Source organism: Alligator mississippiensis, chromosome 2, assembly GCF_030867095.1.
Source record: "Alligator mississippiensis isolate rAllMis1 chromosome 2, rAllMis1, whole genome shotgun sequence".
In the NCBI taxonomy this organism is placed as follows: domain Eukaryota; kingdom Metazoa; phylum Chordata; order Crocodylia; family Alligatoridae; genus Alligator; species Alligator mississippiensis.
Window position 1 is genome coordinate 121,224,701 of NC_081825.1, and position 18,374 is coordinate 121,243,074.

At 44.7% G+C, this 18,374-nt stretch overlaps 1 protein-coding gene across 2 annotated transcripts in view; it reads left to right on the forward strand.

Moving 5' to 3' along the window:
* PRSS12 (serine protease 12) overlaps nt 1-18,374 on the forward strand; it is a 94,757-nt gene that overhangs the window by 56,093 nt on the left and 20,290 nt on the right. For both annotated transcript variants that reach the window (XM_059722098.1, XM_019494247.2), the window contains exon 9: nt 17,132-17,337. In XM_059722098.1, coding sequence (XP_059578081.1) covers nt 17,132-17,337 — 206 coding nt within the window. The remainder of the gene's footprint in view (nt 1-17,131; nt 17,338-18,374) is intronic.

Sequence of the window (18,374 nt, forward strand, 5' to 3'; positions counted from 1 at the left end):
ATACAACTTTTTAACAGTGGAGAGTAATACTCCAGAATGTTTTAGAAAAGGGGAGGTAGTGCAGAATGCCTGTTCATAAAACAGCAAAGAAATTAAACATGGGCCAAATGTAAAGTCAGGTTGGGATTTGGCCTGAGTATTGAAGATAATAGTTTTATTTTTACAAAGAAGAAAACTCTAGGTAATGTTACTGTGTTCACAAGTGTTTGTATACATTGTCATCATATTAATATCTACCTGCTGTGATCTTTAATAACCACAAAGGGTTGACATTATGGCAGAATTACATGTCAGTCTCTAATGTACCACCCTACTCTACCTTCAACCCTTTGTAGTTATTAAAGATCATAGCAGGTAGAGATATTGACATGATCACAGTGGGCACATCTACACATGCATAATGTGACACGATAAACTCTAGCACATATCACGCCAGAGTCTGTGGCTCCCGGGCACACCCAGGACTGCGGCATGTTGAGCCAGGGCTGCTTCAACCTAGCCTGTGGAGGCACTGGCTGGGCCACAAGGGTGTTCTGGTGCAGGGCTAGACAGCAGACAGCCCCTGCACAGAAGCACCCTGTTGCCCCAGCCAGCTCCATCAATGTCTACACGTGTGTTGCTGCGGAGTAAAAAACTCCATCGCAGAATAGTACTTGTGTTTACAAGTATTAACTTATGGCAGCGTTAATTAGTTGACTCCATCCTAATAGGTCTGCACATGTAGATGCCGAGATGCTTATTGCAGAGCTAATTAGGCAACTGCAGTAAACATCTCATGTAGATACTTGGCATACCTTCTGCCTGACTTCAAGGTAACAGATAATCACCTCTCTGCACAAAGACTTGCAAAATCTTAAGTGATTTTGTAATGACGCACATGTTTTAGTATCAACTCCAACAGATAGCAGTAACATCTTCAGCAGAACACTGTCCAGTGCCACCAGGTATGGGAATTGCTTCAGCACTAATTCAAAGATGGAAATACTAGCTACTGAATTACTAGTACTGAGAAGTTTTTTATCTACTTATTGACCTGACCTGACTCTGATTAGCAGGGATTTGATGGGATTGTATCACAAGAGTGTAGCTGGCAGCTAGATTTTAATAATTTGAATAAAATTGCTGAAATAAAATGGACAAAAAATGTAATAAAAAAAAATGTAACTTTCACATGCCAGCTTTGAAGCAAACCACTCAGTCAGCTAACTTCACTCATTAGAAGTTTATTTCTGGGGCACTGGGGAGCACTGTACTTGTGACAACCAAGGGCAGATGTATAAATGGCAGTGCTAATAAGACCTGAAAAATGCCTAGAAAAGGCTGTTTTATAGCAGAAAGTTAATGAAATCTACTTACTTTGAGTGTTTCTAAAAATAAATTCTGAGCTAAAGAAACTTATTGATTTGTTTTACCCCCTACTGAGTCTCTGCTATTTCCACAGTGTAATCAGACTTGCAGTCACTTCATATTTCTGTCATAGCCACACCAAACCTGTCACTCATCCCAACCTTGCATTTTAAGCAATTTCGAAGACAAATAGTTGGACTTTCAGTTTGTATCATGTCATGATATGGGTTTAAAATTAAGGTAGATAATACAGTAGAATATGTATTAGTTGAAGGACTCAGGACAGAACACAAATTTTGGGGGTTTGAGAGTTCTGATAACTTAGGGCAATAACAGACACTGGATTTCTCTCCTTTTATCCTAGTATCCTACAGGCCCATTGTCTCACTTTTAGCATCTGTGAAGTATCTTGAGACAACACCTTTTCTTAATTTGAGTTAATTGCCATTCAGGCTGCCTGTGTAAATGTCCTGCATCTGTTTTGATACAAGTCAAACCCTGGGACAGTCAGAAATGGGATGAATCCACTGTTTGTTTTTACCTGTAGAGTCAGCCAGCAGGCTTGGAAGTCTGTGCGGGGCATTGGTTTTCCCAGGACTACAGTTTCACTCCTTGGGTGGATCCAAACATGCAGGCATGTGCATTTGTGGCACTGCAGACCTCTTTGTGGCACTAAAAACTGAATGCATTGCATGTTAAACCATGCACGGCACTGCTAATTTGCACCACTGGGTCAAAATTTGATACCCAGATTTACTGGTAGCAAAACAAAACAAAACAAAACCTGAAGGAAAAAGCGGCACAAAGCACGCCAAAGTGGTGTGCGCCATAAGAGATGCATAAGGGGTGCACGTGCTCCCCCTGAGAGCACTGGTGCTCCCCTCCCTGCCCCCTCCCCTCCGAGAGCGAGCGCTCTTGGCTTAGGTGATGGGAGGGGGGGCAGGCAGAGTGCTGGTGTCCCTCCCGAGAAGTGCCTCTGGCACTTCCAGGCTTGCCATCCAGCCATGGGGGGACCCGATTGGCTGACGCCGCCTGCAGACGGTCCCCACTTGGCCCGCCCTTGCTGCCAATGGCCGTGTCACCGCCTGCGGGCGGTCCCCACTTGCCGTCACTATGCCCCCGCTGCCGACACCGCCAACACCACCTGTGGGTGGTTGCTGTGCCTCCCCAGCCTCGGGAGGCATGTGTCACTTACGTTGTGTGCCAGAACAAATGTGGAGACGGAGGAGCAGAGAGCCCAGGGCTATGAAGCCCCCACACTGAGGCACCCTGAGCCCCAGCCACTTGCTTCCCGGCTGCCTGGGGTGCTGGGTGCTTCAAGATGGGGGAGCAGGCAGCCCTGGGCTGGCTTCTCCCTTGTCTCTGTATGCCTCAGTGCAGGGGCTGTGCTGCAGAGCCCTGACCCTGAGGGATGCAGAGACAGGGGAGAAGCCAGCCCAGGGCTGTCTGCTCCCCCATCTTGAGGCGCACTGCTCCCCAGCCAGCTTCTCCGTGGCCAGCTGTGGTGCAGTGAGCCATGGTGCAGGGGCTCCACATGCTTCAACACAGGGGCTCTTCCTGCTCCCTCAACTCGAGGCACACTGCTCCCCAGCCAGCCGGGGAGTGGCTGGCTGGAGCTCAGGGTGCCTCAGTATGGGAGCTCTGCAGATTGTAGAAGTGGGGGAGCAGGCAGCCCAGGTCTGCTCCCGCATCTCCACGTGCCTCTCCCTGGCTGGCTGGGGCACAGGGTGCCACAGCACAGGGGCTGCCTGGTGGCTAACCCAGCACTGAGGCAACCCTGTGCCCCAGGCAGCCCCCCCTGCAGCACATGGAGCAGCAGGACAATGTGTCCTACTGCAGATTACACAGGCGGGGGTATGCAATGTGGCCCAAGGCCACATTGTGCTGCAGCAAACGCACATTTGTGCTGCAGCAAACGCACATTTGTGCTGCAGCAAACACACATCCTTGCTTGTGTGGACATGGCCCTTGAGTCTGACTTTGCTTACTTGCACCAAATGGGAATAATCTGGTCCTAGTCTATCACTGCATAAATCTTTTTGCTGTGGTTCAGACTTCATAGCGGGTATTGACTTGAATGTCCCAAACGAGGTTTGCACCTCCTTTAGACATATCCAAATGTGACGAAAAGTGTGAATTCAGAGAGATGAATATGCTGCCCTCTTTCTAGAAAGTGTGGGAAAACAGCAAGAAAGAGTCAATATTCATGAAGAGTGATCATGGGACTAAAAAGTTCCACACTAAAGTATGCTGTTTCTCTTAACAGACTGTGATGGACATGTACAGTACAGCTATGAGGAAGTTTCATTTCTCTAGCTTTGCATTGCTTTTTTTCTTGGAAAATACAAGGCCTGTAAATCATACACAGACATTTCTGACTGAAGGCAAGAGGGGAAGAAAGAGTTCCTTAAAATGCAGACTTGGGAAAGAGTGGAAAAATGGATATATCATTGTACTATATATGACTCCCAATGTTAGTCAGCATTATTTATTTTCAGGGATGTTGGTAAACTTTTCACTGAGGTTTGTTTCTGAGAGTGAAGCAAGAAAACCCTCAGTTGGCAAGAAGTCTAGGCTCCAAGTTGTATTACTTTTAAAGGTCCTGTCATTACGCCAGCTTTCCGAACTTGTAGATTAATAATGCCAGTCGCAGAAAAATGTAATCTAAAGGACATTAGAAAGCAGTCCCCTTTAATGGGAAAAGCAGTCATGAAATCATAAAAATAATTAATGGTGCCTAATCAAAACACTGAAAGCTGAACAGAATTGAAAAAAACGTGCAGCCTATGTGAAACATTACCTAATGTCTGAACATGTCTAGCGTACAAGCAGAGTATTTCTATAGAAAGGAGAAAGGATACAAAAGATTTTTAGAAACTCTTACATTTGCTGAGTGTATTAATTGTCATGATGAACAGTCCTAGATATATTTGGGTACTTTTCAGTAAGAAAAGAATAATAATCACATACTCTAATACAAAAGGAAAAGACCAGGATATTTTTAAATACAATCTTTTACTCTAACTGAACTTTGCATCTAACTTCTTTAATGTGGACTTTCTATACAAAACAGGTTTTGTGTTTGCAAGACACAACCAGGAACATCCATATACACTGCTACATACCTGTGAACTGAGTGGATGCAGTTCACTGTACTGGAGTACAGATTCTTACATTTTTTCCTTTACATGCCAGCCTAGTGCTGAGTGATGAGTTCCATATTTGTTCTCAATAGCTGACACTGTAGAGGAATAGAGAGTAGGATTTTTAAAAGTATTTAGAATTGGCTGATTCCTTCTATAGCTGAAGTTACTAGGCTTTTCTGCTGATTTCATTACAGATGCTATTAGGCCAACAACAAGTGCTTTTGAAAACAATCTACTTGGAATCCATAGTTGGAAGCTTGGCTTGAAAAAGAATAAGAAATGGTTTAAATTATTTTAATGTTTCCTTCTAATATGTATTTAGTTAATAATACGGGATCTTTGCTTCTAAATGTGTTATAACAAAAGCCTGGAAGTTCACCTTTGAAGTGTAATTGTACCCTCTGTTTTTGCTAGGGAACAAAGTGTAATAATGCTTCATTGGTGTAACAAAACTCAGATTTTTTTCCTTTGTATACTTCTGTACTGTGTCATTTTATTGGCAAAGCAACCCGGGGTGGTGTTTTGCTACTTCCTGCTTGACACAGGAACCAAGTCGTGCATAGTCAACATAAAAGTGCTAAGGCTCTCCTGGGCCATTGGCTCTAGTCTCCTACAGTCACAGGCATTCAGTTATCCAAAAGTATCCACAAGGATGTCCATTCTGACATCTCTTTGCACAACACAACTGCAAAGTACCTAGCACAGGGGCTTCCCTGGGGATGGTGAAATTTGGAGGAAGGCAGCAGCAGCAGCAGTCCACAGAGAAGCAGCTGCAGGCACCACTAGAGTAACTGTGGTAGGCACAGGGTGCTGTACAAGGGAGCACATTTACTTCCTCACACTGGTGTTTTTCATGGCACGCTTGCATTGCTCTCATGCCACGCTAGTGTGTCTTGGCACACCCTTTGGGAATCACTGGGTTAAGGTACGCTCAGAGGATTCTTGGAAGAGGATCATTGCCACACTCTACATAGGAAAGCAAAGCCTGACAATCCATATCAATCTCACCTGGGAAAATATTCCTTCCTAGCTCTAAATTTGACAGTCTACTTGATCTTGAGCATGCGAGCCAGACCCATCAGGTCTAAAAACCTAAGAGGTTTTTAGTATTAGCATGTCCAAACACCCACTTCTGGCTAAGACCCCTTCTCAGTGCTTTAGAGCAGGGGCAGCCAATGTCTGGCTCAGGGGCTGGATCAGACCCTCAGTTGGCTCCATTTCCCAGGAGCTCCTGCCCGCATCATGGCCACTGGTTTCCATGGAGACCCCAGAAGGAGTAGGGCTGTGACAGCGCAGGGCCAGGGTTTCCATGGAGACTGGCCCCAGCAGTGCTGGCAGGGCATGCAGCTGGCCGGGGAGCTACTTCGGGGCTGGGATCTTGCAGCAGTGACAGTGTGGTTGAGAGCTGGGGCAGAATTGCAATCTGCTGCCCACATGCTCTGGGCAGGGGTGTGCAGGCAGCAGATTGTGACTCTGCCCCGCTCCAGATTATGCATTCACCGCCACAAGATCCTGACCCCAGCAGCTCCTTGCTGGAGCAGCTCCTTGCCCAGCTGTGCACCCTGCCAGCGCTGCTTGGGTCAGTTTCCATGGAAGCCCTGGTCCCACAGCCCCACCACTCCTGGGGTCTCTATGGAAACCAGCTGCAGTGATGCAGGCAGGGGCTGCTGGGAAATGGAGTCCATCTGCTGGCTAGATCCACCATTTTGCCCACCCCTGCTTTATAAGAAAGTAACACTACCTCCCCATCTTCCACATGCACAAATCCAGGAATATATTCAAAGGGAGCAACAGTTCGTTCTTGGACCCTACAGGCAATTGACAGAAGCTTTAAGCATGTGATTTTCAGATACCAACCATGCAAATACTAGGTTTTCTTTATTCCATACCAAAATCTTAAATCTACAAGCACACACAAACTACTGTACCAAGAACACCCCTGTCCCATCATATCACCTTGTCCATAAACCTGTCAAGTTCCATCTTGAAGCAATTCAAATTCCTTCCCGCCACCACCTTTTTGGAAGGCTGTGCCAGAACGTCACTCCTCTGTTAGTTAACACACTTCTTTCTAATTTCCTATCTAAATTTGTGTGTGTCCAGTTTACATCTATTTGATCTTGTGTCAATAGTGTTCTTTAACTTATATATAGCTCTGTTCCTTCCATGATGTTCACCCTGTGAATAGATTTACAAAATATAATCATTTTCCCACTCAGATTTCATTTAGCTAATTTAAACAAGCCAAGCTCCTTTTAATCTCCTCTCAAAAGAGAGGGTCTTCATTTCCTTAACTGTCCCTGTAACCCTGTAACTTAATTTCCCTAACTGTCCCTAAAACCAGCGTGAGATGCTGCAAGAGGCACACTGAGAACAAAAAAATGTTCACCGCACTGCATATTTGCAGCACCAGCTCAAAATCTGATACCTGGATTTCCAGGTATCAAATAAAAGCACCCTGGAAAAAAGCGGTGCAGGGCATAGTTCACCACCATACTCTGAGGCAAGCTGGGACTCGGACCTCCAGATACACTATGGCATCTAGCATCCAGATACACCCCTACTGCCCAGCACTCTGCGTTCACATGCTGGAGCAAGCAGGAGTGACCCAGTGCAAGGCTGTAAGTAGGGACTGCAGGGGGGCAATGGCAGGTGGGGGGCTGTAGATATGTGGGGGTTGTGTGAGGACAGGGGGGCTGGTAGGGAGGCGTGATTCCCCTGCAGGGCCCCAGCTCTCTCTTGCAGCAGTGGCCGTGGGCACTCAGGGCTTGCTGTGGCCAGAGCCCCCTGCGGTGTGGTTCTGGCTGCCTCAGAGCCGGTGCCACCTGTGCCACCCGGCGTGGGAATGGCCCAGGTTGGCATGGGGCCGTGTGGCTTCAGGCAGCACTGGGGCCGCTTGGGCTGTCACCCAGGGCCCAGCTGCACTCGCAGGAATCATGTGTCACGCTGGGCTGGGACCTGCTTCCATGGAACTGGCCTAGCCCAATGGTGCGCAGGGCCCATGGAGGCAGGACCCGGCTCGGCGTGACAAGTGGCCCGGAGATGCAAAAAGGTGTAGGGCCCCACGTGGCACTGCACTGAGCCAGGCTGCACCCGCAACAGGCAGCACAGGTAGCACCAGTTTCTGGGGTGGCTGGAGCCATGCCGCAGGGGAGCTTAGACAGCAGTGGGCCCTCAACACCCCACAGCTGCTGCTGCTGTGGGGGGGAGCTGTGAGCCCTGCAAAGTGGCTGCAGCCCTGCAGGGGGGGCTGTGAACTGGGGCCCTCCGGGGCAGTTGGGGCCCTGCAGGGTGGAGCTGGGGCCCTGTAGTGGGGGCTGGGGCTTTTCAGGGGGGAGCTATGGGCCCTGCAATCCCCCCACACCTTACCTACCCACCCCACGCCCCTCCTGCAAACCCCATATCCCCCCATCACACAGCCATCATGCCCAGACAGGATGAGACCTGCTGGCAGGAGCTGTGGCTGCAGGGGCAGCTGTCCCTAAATCCTAGTTAGTCGGAGTGTGCGAAACAGGCCGTATTTGATTCTGATTTGGCCTGAACCAGGGACAATGATTTGATTTGTTGATTCAGATCACTGTCCTGATTCGATTTGGCGGAATCTGAATCTGAAGATTCAACACTGATTTGGGGAATCAGCAATTTGGCCCTAGACACAGCTTTAAATGTTTTTTCTACATACCTCCAGGTACCAGGCATGACTTGTGAATGCTGCAATGGTGGGGTGGATGGAGCGTCCCCCGGAGCACAGCTGGGTCCCCCACATGCTCGGTGGAAGTGCTTCTGGTCCACTTCTGGGTCCACCGGGGAGTCCGCTGGCGGTCCTCCCTGCACCCTCTCCGGCTTGGCAATCAGCCATGGGGTACCCCCAGGTGCCCCCCCAGACCCAGGAGGCTCCAGTTGATGAGTTGGGGGGGGGGCACGGGGGAGACCCCTAGCATGCTCCCCAGCAGACCCGGAAGTGCTTCTGGTTCACTTGCGGGTCTGCTGCCGAGAGTGCTGGGGAGCCCTCCGCACTCCTGTGGGATGCTCCATCCGCCCCAGCATCGCAGCATTCATGAGCCATCTCATACTTTGAGGTACGTAGAAAAAACATTTAAAACTGTGTCTATGTCTGAATCGTTGAATCTTTCCAAATCTCCCTGAATTGATTTGGAGGGTTCTGATTCGATTAGGAGAGATTAAAGGGTTTCCTGATTTGATTTGGATTCAGAGATTCAGCCACTGACTCTGCTGAATCGAATCAGCAACCAAAGCTTCGCACAGCCCTATTAGTTAGTGAAGAGGTCAGGGGGAGCTCTAATTGTTCTATGATAAGAAAACCAAAAGCAAACATCAAAACATATAGATATTTTGAGTTCATTTAATTAGGATGATAAAGCAATTTGGAAGCCTACCAGTGTCTCTAACCTTGTAAATGTATCAATAAAACATTGCCCAGCTGATCTCTCTCTTTGTCTCTGTCTCTCCCTCTATATATAGTGGTCTTTTGTTTTAATTGTGGAAGAACATGGATTTTGTGCTATTTTAAAGAGTGAATTTGGGATTTTTTTATCAGAAATTCTGCAGTTTTTAAGTAGGGAACACCAGAATTCCTGCTAGTGAGACAGGTGGCAGGACCCAGGCAGAGGAGCCTGCTCAGGGCTGGTACCTGGAACCTAACTGGAGGTGGCTGACCTCCTGGCCACCTGAGGCCAGCACATGCTTTGACAGTTCAAAGCAGGCCACCACACTGAGAACATCTTCTGGGTGATAGCTGTCCAGGTGGCAGGGTGGTGGCACACATAGCAGAAGTGCTGTACAGAGGCCAAAAATCCCTGGCTCAAATTTGTGCTGCTCCTATTTGAGCTGCTTCAAGTACACGTGGCTCCATGTGGGGACACACCCTAAGATTGCATTGGCATTAAGTTTCATAGAATCATAGGAGTAGGGTCGGAAGGGACCTTGTAGATCTTCAAGATCCCGGGCAGGAGGAAAACTGGGCTCAAGTGACCCCAGCCATGTAGGCATCGAGCTGCTTCTTAAAGACCCCCAGGATAGGAGCCAGCACCACTTCCCTTGGAAGCTGGTTCCAGATCCTAGCCACCCTAACTGTGAAGTAGTTCTTACGGATGTCTAATCTAAACCTACTTTCCAACAACTTGTAGCTGTTATTCCTTGTTATCCCGGGGGGCGCTAGGGGAAACAAGGACTCCCCCAAACCCTTCTGGTCCCCCCTAGTGAGTTTATAGATGGTCACAAGGTCCCCCCTCAGTCTCCTCTTGTGAAGGCTGAACAGGTTCAGGTCCTGTAGCCTCTCATTGTAGGGTCTGCCCTGCTGTCCCCGGATCATGCAGGTGGCCCTCCTCTGGACCCTCTCAATGTTGTCCACATCCCTCTTGAAGTGGGGTGCCCAGAACTGGACACAGTACTCCAGCTGCAGCCTTACCAGTGTTGCGTAGAGGGGGAGGATCACCTCCTTGGCCCTACTTGAGATGCACCTGTGGATGCACGATGGGGTCCGGTTAGCCCTGCCGACCGTGACCTCGCATTGTCGGCCCATGTTCATCTTGGAGTCAATAATGACTCCAAGATCCCTTTCTGCCTCCGTGCTCTCAAGAAGGGAGTTTCCCATCTTATAAGTGTGCTGCCAGTTACTACTGCCCAAGTGCAGCAGCCTGTACTTGTCCGTATTGAAACGCATCCTGTTTTTGTTAGCCCACCCTTGGAACCTATCCAGGTCTTGCTGCAGTCTTTCCCTCCCTACTAGCGTGCCCACCTCACCCCAAATTTTGGTATCATCAGCAAATTTGAACAGGTTGCTTTTCACCCCGTCGTCCAAATCGCTGATAAAGAAATTGAACAGTGCGGGCCCAAGGACTGAGCCCTGGGGGACTCCGCTGCCCACTTCCCCCCAGGTCGAATATGACCCGTCCACCACCTCTCTGAGTACGACCCTTCAGCCAATTAGCAATCCATCTGACTGTGTAGGCATCGATGCCACAGTTGCCTAATTTTTTAATGAGGATGGGGTGGGAGACAGTGTCAAAGGCCTTGCTGAAGTCCAGAAAGACTACATCCATGGCGACACCCACATCCAATGTTTAAAGGGGTTACTTTTAAATTATGTTTTGATTTTTCAGCCTTCTGTTATTGCTACCTATCTGAAGACAGAGGCTAATGTCACTCTGCTAATGATATGCGGTAGAAAGCAGAAGAGATAATAGACAAGGCTGGATGGTGATAAAAAAGGGAATATGCACCCACATATATTTATTTTCCATGTTCATTTGCTACAATTGTGTGTATGTAAGTGTAGGGAAATGCTTACTTGGTCTACTTGAATTTCAGCGGAATTTGGGTGCTTAACTGCTTTTAGCTCCATGGAAAATTCTAGGTTCAGATCCTTCAAACTAAACCCTTAACGGAAATGTTGGCGGGGGGCATGGAAAATGTGTATTAGCTGTTCAGTAGCCAGTTATGCCAGTTCCTTCACCTTCTGCTTTTCACTTAACACTATTAGTCCTGTGACCTATGCACAGGACTAATAATAGTCCTTCTATCAGGAAGGGACTGATAGAAAAATATCAAATAAAACACTACATATACAATAGAAATGCACGCACGGGCATGCAGACACACACACACACATACAACACACACTGGAGATAGTTTGTTTGAATGGGATACTATCTCACAAGTGCGATTTGAGGGAACTGGCCTTTTGTACTACTTAAGAAGCTTTTCTGATCTAGGGCATGATTAATACTGCAGAAGAGCACATTGTGTTGCTACTGCACAATCCATGAATTGAACAGAAGCCATTCAATAAAGAGCCAGGCTTGTTTTCCTGTCTATGGGCAGCTGTAAGGTGCCTGCTAGCATAACCTGTCTGGATTGGAAGTTTGTATCATTTATATATTACTTCCTCTCTCCCTCTGATAGCAGTGGGCTAATAATAGTTGTTAACAGTGGTTCATGTTCTAGCATGAAACTGAAACACACAAGGCCACACAAGACAAGTAGATTTAATATCATTAAATCTACAGCCCTTCCAGTTACATACTTTCTCCATAAGTCATCCTTTAAAACTGATAAAGAACATTAGACATCTTTCCTGGGATATGTCCCATTTAAAAATATTTTTGGTTCAGCAAGTGCCAAATAAGTACCGTGTACTGAATTCGCACAGTAATGTGTAACCTACAGGCTGTGGCCTGGATCTGGCCCCTAAAGCAACAGGTTTCAGCCCACAATGTGGGGGACCAGTGGTAAACAGATTGGCCTGGTAAATCCCATTCCAGGCCCTGTTATTATGTGCCGCTGGTCCCCTCCACAGCCCTCCCTGCTTATTCCTTCCCCTCTCCCCTGTGGAAGACACTGTTTACTGGAGGTAAGCTCTCTTCCTCTCTGCCTTCCCCTCCTGCCTTCCCCTCCCTCTGACACTGTTAACCATGTCCCTCCCCACACCCTTCCTGCCCATCTCCCCTACCAGAGAGGAGTGATGGCCTGAGGTGTGCCAATTTACTAACACCCACCCTGCTGCTCTAAATGATGGAGATCTACTGAATTTTCATGTTAACTTCTCTGCATAGTCAACAGCTATCAAAAAGGGGGGAGGCTTTACCAGTGCACATTGAAAGCCATTTTCCTTGACGAACAGTGGAAAAGCTTCATTGAAGCACAACCATTTCTGTTGCCTTTGCACCAATGAATAATCTCATGTTACATGCAACAAGCCCCCTCCTACATCTTCATATCTCGCTGTAAAACCTACTTCATTTGTCTCCATACCTTTCTGTCTACAAACTGTTGGGCTGACTAGTGTATTTATTGTTCTGTATGAGAGTCAGCTGGTAATGTCTTTGAGGCAGAGACTTTGCTAAATATTTGTTAAAGAGTGGTGAACACAACAGTAAGAAATACTTGTAGGAGAAGGGTTAAGAGGTACTCTGTGAAAATTAAACATGACGTAAATTTTAGTACTCTGGGGACTTATCGGAAAATGTTTACTGAGCTTTCATCAAGCACATTACTAGCTGCTTCTTGATAAAGTTTTCTTAAAGGCAGATATGATTTTGCAACAAAAACTGTACTTTCCTCACTTTTTGTGATACCAGGGATATCAGGTACATCCCTTGCAGCTTCTGCAATCAATATGATTGTTCAAGAGGGGAAAAAATGAAAGATTTGGAACAAGGAGACACACAAGTTAAACAAATCATTCAAAGTCTATAGTGCTTCCAAACTCAGTGAGACTTTGGATTATCTGGTGTGTACGTGTTGGCCATGCAAACTATGATGTCTAGGGACAGCTTGACCTTGTGCTACTGTCTCAGTCAGATGTTTTCTATATTTTTTGTTGAGTTTGCAATTCACTTATTTGATCCAGTATTTCCTTGTTATCATGCAAGCAAAAAATCCACCCAAGGAAAAACATACACGCACACATATGTAAGTTTGAAAAGAGAAGAGTTTCACTTAGTACTGCTATGTCTATGTTATACAGCAATTAGAGATTCAGGGGCAGATTTTTAGCCTCTGATCCAGTAACATTGTGCTGGAAAGGACTAAATATGAAGGGGCAAATGGAGATTCCTTTATTACCAGGAAATCCCCAACCAGTACACCGATTCTTACCACCACTTTTTTGTCACTCATGTACCCCACCCAACACTGGAGTGGAGAGTGACAAAAGTACCATACTTTCCTTTCCTGCTTAATAGATTTTGCATTTTTAAATTTCCTCTGTTTAAAAAGCCAGGCTGCACAAATATACTTGAGCTCTTCAGTAGACATGTGGGTACCCATTCATACTCATAGTAGTTTCATGTAGCCTCTGTGTACCTTACATAAAAAATATATGCAAGGTATATGTAAAACATACATACACGTAATGAAATATACTACACTTATATAACAGTATTAACTGCAATAAAGCCTCCCTAAATGGCACTTTATTAATCAGCCCATCTGTAATTCAGAGACAAAAAGATACGCAGGGTTCCTGCTTCTTAGGAAAAAATAGTAAGGAGGTCTTGTATTACTAATACTTAATCTTACACCATATACTGTGGAACATTTACTAATACACCGGTGAGGAATTAAACTAAGTTACATCCATCACAAAATGAGCCAGGTGGATATCAAGGTATAACTCTTTCTTTATTACTGTATTTGATCATTTGCTAATTTGCAACATTCAGCCATTCTAAATGGGCCTTTCAGTCATTGGTGAATGTGTACAGGCCACTATAAGCTACATGCATCAGTCTTTCAAACCGTAATAAGATTTAAGTCCCATGTTTGGATGCTCAGGCTGACACTTTTAAATGCAGGGAGATAACGGACCCTCCTTAGCATAAGACTTGACATTGTAGCTGAACAGCATGATGTAAAAGTTAGGTGTGGTAGGCATTATTATTATGCATGGAAATACTGTTTCCACCATCCAACTTTATTTTTGGACATTCTGTCAAAAAACTTATATTTAAGAACAGGCTTCCAACAGGAGTTCTCACAGGAGCAGCAACTAAGAAACAACCCTACTTTCCTATGACCCTATAGCTGACGGGCGATTATAGAGAGGATGGAGATGAATCTTTCTCTGTGGCTGTAGTGGACAGGACTAGAAACAATGGCCGCAAGCTTCAGCAAAAGGAATTTTGTTCCGAGAATAGAAGAAACTTTCTGGCTATGAGGATGATCAAGCACTGGAACAGGCTACCTAGAGAAATTGTGGAATCTCCATCCCTGGAACTTTTCACAGACACTTGGCTGGAATTGGTTATTCAGGGTTGATCCCGACTTAAGGCAGCTGCACTAGATGACCTTGTGAGGTCCTTTCCACCCTTACTTTCCTATGTCTACATGGCAAACTTATCCTACCAGGTGGCACTGTCTTCTAGTGCAGTGCATTTCTCTGGAGGTTGCCTCCAGAACCAGAACCTGCATACCTGCATGGCACAGCAGAGGGCTAATTACCATAAGCATGAGTAAAATAAGTGAAACCTTCACTTAACAATGGGGCAGGCTCATTTGCAAAGAGTCAGTTGAACCTGACTATAGTTTTGTGAGCAGCCTGGGCAAAGCAGTGCAATGTGTTTGAGGGCACCACTGCATGGCACAAGAAGCTTGCCACCTTCCTGCCTAAGGTTTTAAGGGTCATTAATGTAAAGTTCTCTAGACACTCAGCTACTGGGATGGTTTGCACATTGGACACTCGATGGTGTAGATGTAGCTTTAGAGGGCCAAGGTAGGGTGCGAACAAGCATTTGTCGAGATCTGGGTCAGGTTTAAGTGTCTTAACTTAAGCCACTTACAGCTGAGCTGGGAGTGTCACATGCATGCGTTTACGCTTGTCAGGAGAGGCATGGCTAGCCAGAGGTAAGTAAGTCATGGAAGTGGGGCAGGAATGAAGGGAGGAGCTGGCAGGATCAGGGTCAGGGGAGCAGGTCTAGAGGGGGCTGGCAGGTCTGCAATGGGGCTTGGTGGGTTGTGGGGAAAGGGGTACTGCTTAATTTGGCAGGGGTAGTCAGAGAGGGGGAACAGTAGGGTAAGAACAGCACAGCCCTGTGGCTATGGCAAGTGGCTGGGCTTTACCAGCCCCAGGATTGTGCTGTGAATGGTAGGGTTAACCCTTGCTAGATCTGGTTAACCCATTATCTATAGTTAGTTCACCTCTAAGTTACATCACTTTTTCAGGGTGACCTAAGCCAGATGAACTCTTGAACACCGAACCGTTTAGATCTTCCTAACCTTGGTTAGGGTGATCTATATCTAAGACTTGTACATACCCTTAATCTCCCATGTATCGGCATTTAGTGAAATGCCAAATTTGATGCATTCCGTCTACTAGTTGTGATTGCATCTGTCACTATATAGTGTCGTTATTTTGTCTGAAACTTAGCCATGTGTCTGTAGACACCATCTCCTTTGAGCCAGCATAGCAGCTCCTTACCAGTTCCTGATATAGGGCCATAGTATGGGTTTCTTCAGGGGTTTTATTGGTGTTTAGGAGATGTAGATCAGACTCCTGCTTTGGATATTTTGACTTTTATGCACCCAGTGCAGGATTGGTAGAATACAAAGGTGTTAAAACCCCAACACATTTAGCCATGTTTTATCCTCTATACTCCACAGCTGCAACAGAAGATCAGAGCCATCCTTCCTATCTGGTATGTTTATTAATTGGTGCAGTTAGGGAGTGTGTGAGAGTGCTGTGTTATTATCCTGGCTTCCAACAGAAACAAGCTCAGTGTTAATGAGACATGCTGAAACTTTGTAGAGATGGATGAACATGCCACAAATCTGATCTATATGTGCTCCAGGGAAAGCAGAGTTTGGCTGGTAAATATATTAAAGTAATTTCTGTCTTACATTATGCCACAGTGATTAATTCTAACATCTTCAGATGACAGATTTATTAATTTGTTGTAGGGCCTAACTTAATGGCTACAACATTCTTTAGTTCAAGTGACTAAAAAAAGCCCAAACCTGAACTTTACTTTTCTTTCTGCAAAAGTGTTATCACAATGATGAAATTACTTTCTTGATCTATTTTTTTAAACATTTTATTGCTAAAGCCAGACTATGTGGGGCTGTAGATTATGGATTGTACACTGTCTCCAACTGTAGTCTTCATTTTCTGGGGTATGCTGCCATGATTTATAAGCCTTAGTTCTTAAGAAAATTCTAGGTGTTCCACTTTTAAACTTGTTTAGCTTTCTGAGGGAATCATGTGAAAATAAATTATGTTCAGAATACAAAGACAACAATTTTATGAGAAAATTAACAGATTATGTTATAGTAGCTTGCATACAGGTAGCCCTTGGAGTTGCAACACAATTGGTTCCTAAAAACCACATCTTAAGTCGAAATGTTGTAACTCGGAACTGGTTTTCCCATAGGAAACAATGTTATAAATAGAGGATTGGTTCCTGAACCAAGGCCTGATACCCTATTTTCACCAAAAATAACCCACAATTTTGTTCTCAATCAATTATAGATGAGTAATATAGCTACATTAATGTATTTATATTGTAAATAGCAATCATATGGATTTGGAAGGACTTCTTTGAGGTGACTTTGCTGGACATTTTGAAGGACTCTTGGTTGGATGTTTTGAAGGGTTCTTGGCTGGAGTCTTCTCAGGAGTCTTGCCTGCAGGCTTTTCTGGAGTCTTGTCTGGCGTGGCATGGTGTCGGATCAAGCATTGTAAAGTCGAAAGTGACATCAGAAATTGAAACAAGGTGTCAATTTATAAATGTTATAAATGTGTAACGTAATTCAAAACGTTGTAAGTCAAGGACCGCTTGTACTTTGATTTATTAGAGATAATTTGTTGGTTTTATGTTATTACAATAGTATGCATTTCTATGGAGCTTTTTTAGATTAAAGATACAAAATCCTATTACAAATAATAACCAACCTTCACAAAGTTTTTTAATTAGGTAATGCTTTTTCCGTTTGGAGATAAGTTACAAAAGATAATAGAAGACATGCAGTTGTTCTCCAGTGAATCAGAAAAATCTTAGAATAAAACCTTACAGTCCTGAATTCTATTTCATTTCTACACTGTCTCGGATACATGTACGTTGAGACAAATATAGAAGACTGCTTAAAAATGTATTTATTATAATAGGATATTCTGTTTCCAGAGGCCCAGCTAGAGCAAGGACAATGGCATATTTTGGGGAGGGAAAAGGCCCAATCCATGTGGATAATGTCAAATGTACAGGAAATGAGAGATCCCTGGCTGACTGCATTAAACAGGATATTGGAACACACAACTGCCGTCACAGTGAGGATGCTGGGGTGATCTGTGACTACCTGGGCAAGAAGTCGTCTGGGAACAGTAATAAAGGTAAAGAGTTTTTTTGTGGCTTGGTGTTAGAGATTTAGAGTTGAGTATTGCTATTTTTGCGAAGGAGGAATATAAACAAGTAAAAAGAAAATCTGACCTCATAGAAAAAAAAAAGAGAACTAAAGAAAAAGCTTGTGAGAAGTTCTGTCTGTCTTAAAGTCTATGGCCACATGCTTGGCCTTTATCCTGTACCAGCTGTTCAGTGGAAGCATGAAGCCCATTTAAATGGCACAGCTTAGAGCAGGTATAGGTCTAAGCTGTAATCAGTATAAAATTAGTACCAAAATCAGGCATAAGGATATATCTCGCTGTCTCCTTCCCCCAAGATGTAGTTGAGGACTGAGTTCCAGCTAAGATCAAATTCTGCTCTCACATACCTTAATGTAAATCAAGAGTTATTTTGTAGTAGTCAAAGAAGTGATTCCATGTTTACTAATGTAACTGACAGCACAGTTTGGCCTTCTGTTTAATAATGTCAGATCTGATTAACAAAATAAAAAAAATTAACAAAAACTATAAATTAACAAAATAAACTGATTAATAAAATTAGCAAAATAAACCCAAATCCAAAAACAAACACCCCCCACCCTGCGTCTACCTCTTTGTATGTATATATGAATGTATATAAGTGTTAATACGTTTAAAAAAGATGTCTGTTTAGTGGATCATGGTCAAGGGCTAACACAATTCTCTTAAACTGTAAAATGAAATCCTTTAAGATTTCTATTGATGCATTTGAAATTGTACATATTGCTTAATGAGGATACTCCAGAAACATATTCTCGGTCATGCAGAACTTTTAAAAGACACAGAGTTAACCTCACCCTTTGGGAGAGTACAGTGTCTCCTGGTTATTAGAATCACATTGAACATTTTTAATTCTAATAACTTGCAATTCTACTACATGTAGGTAGAGAGGGATTTCTGCAGATTGTTGTATTTTACTCATATTTTACTCATTGATTCTAATAGTTGGTGGGGAAAAAAGTACACATGCATGGATTGTGTTTTAAAGATTTTAATCTTAGTATGCGACA